Source organism: Athene cunicularia (assembly GCF_003259725.1).
Source record: "Athene cunicularia isolate RWA chromosome 17 unlocalized genomic scaffold, athCun1 chr17_part1, whole genome shotgun sequence".
NCBI lineage: Eukaryota > Metazoa > Chordata > Aves > Strigiformes > Strigidae > Athene > Athene cunicularia.
Window position 1 is genome coordinate 1,986,809 of NW_020799122.1, and position 6,507 is coordinate 1,993,315.

General features: G+C 62.7%; 1 protein-coding gene across 1 annotated transcript in view; it reads right to left on the minus strand.

The window, feature by feature from the left end:
* Positions 1-1,970, minus strand: part of PTGS1 (prostaglandin-endoperoxide synthase 1) — a 6,094-nt gene extending 4,124 nt beyond the window's left edge. Inside the window, exons 1-3 of the mRNA XM_026860617.1 lie at positions 1,490-1,970; positions 1,186-1,326; positions 267-524 (exon numbers count right to left, since the gene is read on the minus strand). Coding sequence (XP_026716418.1) covers positions 267-524; positions 1,186-1,326; positions 1,490-1,628 — 538 coding nt within the window. The 5' untranslated portion in view covers positions 1,629-1,970. The remainder of the gene's footprint in view (positions 1-266; positions 525-1,185; positions 1,327-1,489) is intronic.
* Between the last annotated feature and the right edge of the window lie 4,537 nt (positions 1,971-6,507).

Below are 6,507 nucleotides of genomic sequence, written 5' to 3' on the forward strand. Positions count from 1 at the left end.
CGCGCTGACCCGGCCGGGTACCAGCACTGGCCGTGGGGCTGCTGGCGAGCGCTGCGGTGTCTGCTGCAGCACCAGGCACTGACTCGTCTGCACAGACACTTTACAGCCCTCTTTCACAGACTCCGACATGCCCCAGCAGCCCAACCTGAGCTGTCCCAGCAGCGTTTCAGATGCCATCAAGCTCCTCCTGCCCATGGGACCAGCTCGGGCAGGACAGCGCCAGCGGCACCTCGCAGATGTGTCCGCGTCAGCGAAAGCTCGGGCACAGGCGGGTGGAAAACAATGATGCTGCGCCGGGAACGGACTCAGGGTGCTACTCCAGCAACTCAGCCCCACACCTGGCACCACACAGTGCCAGCCCCCCCGGGCCAGCCGCCTACCTTTGGTCCCCATGGGTGTCGGGCAGTTGTCCGGCACGGGCGGGAGGACGCGGGTGTAGTAGCTGACGTTGGCGTAGGCCTCCCAGCTGATGTAGCCGTAGTCAGAGTTGTAGGTGGGAGGGCTGGGGATGAGATTGGCACGAACTGGAAGGAGAGAGCGGGGGGTCACCACGGTGGGGCCCAGGGCATGGGGCAGCACCCCACAGGCTCTTCCCCCAGCCCCTGCCCACCCGCTCAGTGCTGCCAGATGTCCTCCCCTGACACTCCAAAAACCAGAAAGGGGCCGGCAGCGGAGGCACGAGGGTGTCCCAGCTTTGCTCTGAGCCTTTTAAAGGCTGCAATTCCCCGCAGAAGGATCATCCTAGTGCACTAATGGATTCTTGGATGATGAATGAGATGGCAACCACACAGAAATGGTAACACCAACAGCCAGAGCCTTGTGAACATGTCGCTATGGCTCCAAGGGCTGGAACCTAAATATTTATGTAAAGAGGTGAATACAGGGACATGAGTAACAGGGGCCATATTTCCCCAGGCTGCTTTCCGTGTGACTGCTTCAGAGCCCTTTGGCCCAGGGAGCGCAGTGTGCTGGGAGCTGCTCTTCCATCTGGCTGGCAGCCTCCTCCGGGCAGGGTGGTGGGGTGAGGGGGTGACAAACCTCCCAGTGAGGTGGCTCAAGCCTGGTGCCCACCACGCCCATGGGAGCTGCTCAGCATCGCTGCAGCCAAGCTGCCTGCCCCTCTGCTGATGCCTGGGGGGAGTCCCAAAGCCCTGCTGCACCCCGAGACCCGCTCCAACCCCTCACCTGTGAGCACAAGCCTCATGAGCGTGTCCCTGATGAAGGTGCTGTTGATGATGTCCCAAAACCACTTGAAGTGGGTCAGGACGAAGTGGTAGAAGGCAGGACTGGGCTTCAGCAGGTTGTGGAGGCGCGTCCAGAGCTCGGCTGGGGGAGACAGACCAAGTAAATTGCTCGTCCCGCTAACGAAGTTTGCTAACGACCCCGGCCCACCCGCGCTGTCACTGCTGGAGAGAGCACGTGCTGCAGGCGCAGCGCCCCGCACCAGGACCCACGGGTGCCAGCGGTCCTGCAGGCCGGAGGGACTTACGGGAGGTGCAGTTGGCCCCGAAGTATCCCGTGCGCGTACAGTCACACTCGTATCCTCCCAGGCCGACCCTCACACACACCCCTTGGTGCTGGCAGGGGAAATAGCAACAGGGATTCACTGTGGGGAGAGAGAGAGACATCACCACCACAGCGTCACCGTGACCGCTGGCTCCTGGCTCCTCATGGGGTGACGCTGCCCAAGACACAGCCGAGCCAGGTCCGACTCAGGGGTTTGCACCCCGGGGGTTCCCCTGAGACAAGGTGCTTTGATGCCAGCCACCTCCGTGAGCCCAGTCCCACAGTCTGGTGTCAACGACATGCTGCAGGAGCTGAGCACTGCCCTGGTCATTGCAGTATCAGGCCTGCAGTAGATATTATGGCTCAGCTTTTACCTCCCTGGTGATGTATTTTGGGCCAGAGCATCACTTCAGCACTGTCCCTCCTTCCTTGTGACATCAGCTTTGTCTGAAACACCCGGGATTGCCAACAGAACCATCTGCACCCGCAGCCACGCACTGACGGCTGTTGCTGCCAGGGCCATGCCCTGCCTGGTGCCCTGTGCCACCACGGGGCCACGTCACGGTGGTCTCCTGCACGGCCGGGGCTGTAGCCTTGTGCCCAGGGGCTGCTGTGCCCCAGGAGTGCCAGCGCAGGATAAAGCAGCGCAAACACAGCACCGGTGTTAATAATAACGGCAATTGTCGGGGCTGAAGTTTGCTTTGGCACGCCGCTCCTCCGCCCTCGCAGCCCCGAGCGGATGAAAAGGGCCGATGGCTGAGCTCACTCCCGCCTGGCCCCTTCCTCCACCACCCTCGTGCCCCAGCCTGCAGGCGCGAGATAAGGGCCCTTCCCGCCCGCCCCCCGGCAGCGGGATCCCACGGGACACAGGGGGACCCCCGCGGGACACAGGGGGACCCCCGCGGCATAAAGCAGCTCCCGGCGCTGGGGCGGTGCGAGGCACCCATCCGCACCAAACCCCTCCGATCCGGGCACCTTGTAACCACTATTCACAGCCCCTCCATGAGCAGCAAAACACTGGGGAGAAAGAGAACCGAGAGCCGGGGCGGCCAGAGACCCCTCTGCCTTTTGTTAGCCCAGGGACCAGGGTGAAAATTCAGATGTCCTCTGCCCCAGCTGCCTCCCAGAAGCCTCACGGAGCTGGGTCAGTCCCCACAGACCCAGGATGGAGCCTTTGTGCCAGGAGACTAAAAGCACCAAGAGACAAGACCTCCTGGAACGCCCCTGGCTGAGGATTTGGGGGTGCATCTGCAGGACGGCGGTCACCAGCCCCACCGGGACGCGGCGCCTGGGGACAGGGGTGTCACAGACACACAGCGCTCGGCTCCAGTGCCACCGCCTGCGGGGATGGGGACAGGCAGCATGGCCTCAGCACCGGAAGGGACCGAGAGCCGTTCCCGGTGTGCCCGGTGGCGTGGCTGAGGAAGGAAGGTCTCCCGCATCCATCGACTGCTCCGTGTGCTCCATGAGCTCATCAGGCCCCCGCCGGACCTGGTTCAGATTCTTCTGGAATTCGGGAACAGGTTCCAATGCTGGGGTGGAGTGACAGGCATGCAGAATAGAAACCACATTTTTTCCATAGGAAATTACAGCTAAAAATTAACATCTTTGAAAAATAAGGCTAATTTTGCAAAGTTGCTCAGTCTCCCAGGCAGCCACATGCTCGGGGCAGGGCAGGGGCTGCCCAGGAGCCCAGGGCTTGGCCAGCAGCTCTGCCCCGGCTGCACTCAGCCCGGTGTCCCCAAATCCCTCTAGTCACGGGGGCCGGCTTGCAAAGACGCGTTCAGCTCCTGGCCCTTCCATCAGCCTCCCTTTCATCTCACATCTTTTCATGTATCCAGATGAGGCATCAGGCAGGTTCTCATTTATCTCAGACAAATTAAGGTCAGACCACCCGTTCGGTTTTTTGCAAGAGGGGAACTTTTGCAAAGGGAGCCGTGTTGCAGCGCAGCCGGTGCATCCTCCGGGCTATTCCTGCATCAGTAGCTCTACACTCAACTCTGCTGCAAACTTTGCAAGCAACTAAAAATGCAGCCCCGTGCCGTGCCTGGTGCAACCCAGGGGGATGTGGGGATGCCTGTGGGCACCACAACCCGGGGCTGGGAGGATGCTCCATGCCGGCAGGTCGTGTCCTGCCCCATTCCTCCAGCTGACGAGGGGAGCCAGGAGAAGTTCACTACTTTGCCGGGGACGTCCCGGCGCAGGGCTCGATGGCGTGTTGTGGCTGAGCACTCCTCCACGGCGGGTTTGGCACCACGCCGGCCAGGTTCACGGCGGTGTCAGCGCCGCGGGGTCTCGGAGGTGGGGTGGGACCGGCATGTTCCAGCCAAAAGGACAGGAGGGGGACGGAGCGTGTCCTGGCCCGCGACAGCAGCCCCCTCATGTCCTTTCGGAGCCTCCCTCCCGCCGTGGCTCCCTGCCTCTCCCCACCCCGGCCAGGAATCCTGCGCCGGGATGGCTCCAGGTGTGGGGAAAGCTGCTGCCAGCCTCCGCGCTGGAGCGCAGCCCCCTCCGTGACGGCAGAGCTGGTGAACACGCTCCATCACTGCTGAAAAATGCCAGATTGCGGGGACAACATCCGCTCTGCGAACCACAGCCAAAGCAACCTGGGGTGAATCACAGCCGGGCTGGAGCAGACTTGCTTGATGGGACATGGCTCTGCGGCCGCAGGCTTTGAAGATGATGAAAGGCTCACGCACTTGTTTTTCTGATTCAGGGAGGTTTCCTCGGGCCCACGAGCTGTTCATAGCACAGGCAGTGCAGCCAGATTGTCATCTGCAACCACTTCTGGGCGGCACCATGAGCAAAAGCAGCGTGCCAGGGCCGCAGCTGCACACCACGTGGGGCTCAGCGATCCTCCTCCTGGCACCTGAGCCCGGCTGCCAGCCCCAAGGAAGGGCTACGGGCGGGCAGCCGGGCTGGCTGGAGGGGATGATGCAGCCCTGGGGCTCTCTGTGGCAGCAGGCCCCCCTCTTTGCAGCCACGCACCACGAGGCAGGTGATGTCTGGGTGCTGCCGCACCTCCTGTTTGCCAGTGGGTGAAACGGTGTGAACTGTGGAATGGCTGTGGAGAGGACGGTCAGGTTTATTTTGCAATAACACTTGCAAAGATACACCCCTGAAGGCAAGCCAGGAGCCAAGGGCAATATCTGCAGGGGAAAACAGAGAAATACCATGGGACCAGCTTGGCTCTGCTCACAGCCAGAGGAAAATTCTACAGAGAGTAAACATCACGGCTCGGAGCCAAGGTCCAGCCAGCAAAGAGTCAAGTAGAAGTTCTCTAAGCAGCAGACACCAAAGGAGCAGAGCCCAGAGTAAGCCAAACATCCTGTTATTTGGTCTCCAAGAGCAGATCCAAGGGCAAGATTAGGCTGTGGTCCTCCTGGCGCAGCACTGGGGAGGAGCAGGAGCCTGGTGCTCTGCTGACGGCACCTTGGGGCACAGCACAGTTCCCCTAATTCCTCAATCAGATATCTCCCTCCCTAATTAAGGCTTGGAAGAGAGCCATCCTTTCATGTATATCCCAGGTATACTTTTTCTTTTCCCCCACGTAGTGAAATTTGCTTTGATCCTGGCGTGCAGCAGTCAGCTCCGGGGTTTGGTCACAGCTGCATCATCGCCATTCCAGCATGTGTGTCCCCACTGTTTCAGGCATGCAGGTCCCCAGTGGGTCCCCAGTGGGTCCCCAGGCCCTGTCCTGTGCCCAGCAGGACACACGGCTGTGGCTCCTGGCTGTCCTCAACCCCCAGGAGGAGCTTCTCAGGGAGATGAGATCCATGCCAGGAGATGGCCAAGCTGGAGGAGGAACCACACAGAGGCTGTCCCTTGCCTGTCCCCACCACTGTGGTCCAGCCCAGTGGGTGACAGCCAGGTGCATCCCAAGGGGTCCCTCCTTTCGTGCAGACAGGCCCTGCAGCGGGGTGCCAGCTGCCTCCCCAGCACCACCCCTCCTCCTCCTCCTCCAGCGCTCGCTCTGGCTGCTCCTGCTCTGCCCCTCCAGCCCGAGGCCAACCAGCCCGGAGGGCTGCAGGGTGGCTTGGCCACGCTGGGGGCACCCAACCCCGCTGTCCCCAGCAGCCAGACCTGCCACCTCCCTGCGGGTCGCACCCCCACTCCCGGAGTCCCCCCACAGAGCAGGCACGGCCACAGCCACGGGGCCTCAAGACGCTGCAACCCCGGGCCGTGTTCCCCTTTCAGACACATACGCTGCTGAAACTGGGAAGTCCCCACCTTGGGGTCACTGGTTTTGCACAGGACCCGCTGCTCCGGCGCAGAGGGGTCCCCCCTCTCCCAGCAGGAGGCCACGGGGAGGGAGCGCGGGCGGTGGGAAGGGCGACGTGTCCCGCTCCAGCTCTGCTGCTCAGCCCAGAGCCGCTGGGTGCGGGTCACTTCTCCCACGATCCCGCCTCTCCCCGCAATGGGGGTGTCTGCTCAGCTCGTGCCCGTTTTGGGGGTTCTCAGGGCTGCTGGAGACACCATTTGCAGCGCAGGTGGCCGGAGCCCGCCGAGGGACGCAGCCCATGAGCTGGGGCTGGGTTTGCTGAGCGCGTTACTTTAGCGAGGAACTGTAAAACCTGAGAAGTGCCGCGAACTTCATGCTGGGACGGTGGTTTTCTGCGGGGAGGAAGGTCATTTCACAGAAGAGGGACTGGAGTCATCGGCCCACTGAGGACCCGGAGGAAACTGCCCCGCAGGGGCCGGGGATGGCGCAGACGGGGTCCCAGATGTGGGTTTATGTCCCAGCGCGAACCCCTGCGGCACGTGGGCACGGGAACGAAAGGATGGCTCAGGCCACCGGAGCCATCCCTGCGGGTCCCAGCGCCCGTCCTCCCCCCCCCCCGCTGCAGTTCCACCCGGCTGGTGTCTGGGGAGCGCGGGGAAGGGCCCTGGCCGCCAGCGCTCAGGGATGCTGCTCCCCTCTACTCCGAGAAGCCCCGTCCCCGCCGGGGGGCTGGCCCTCAGCCCGGGGGCGGCGGTGGCCCTGGCGGGAGCCCAGCCCGG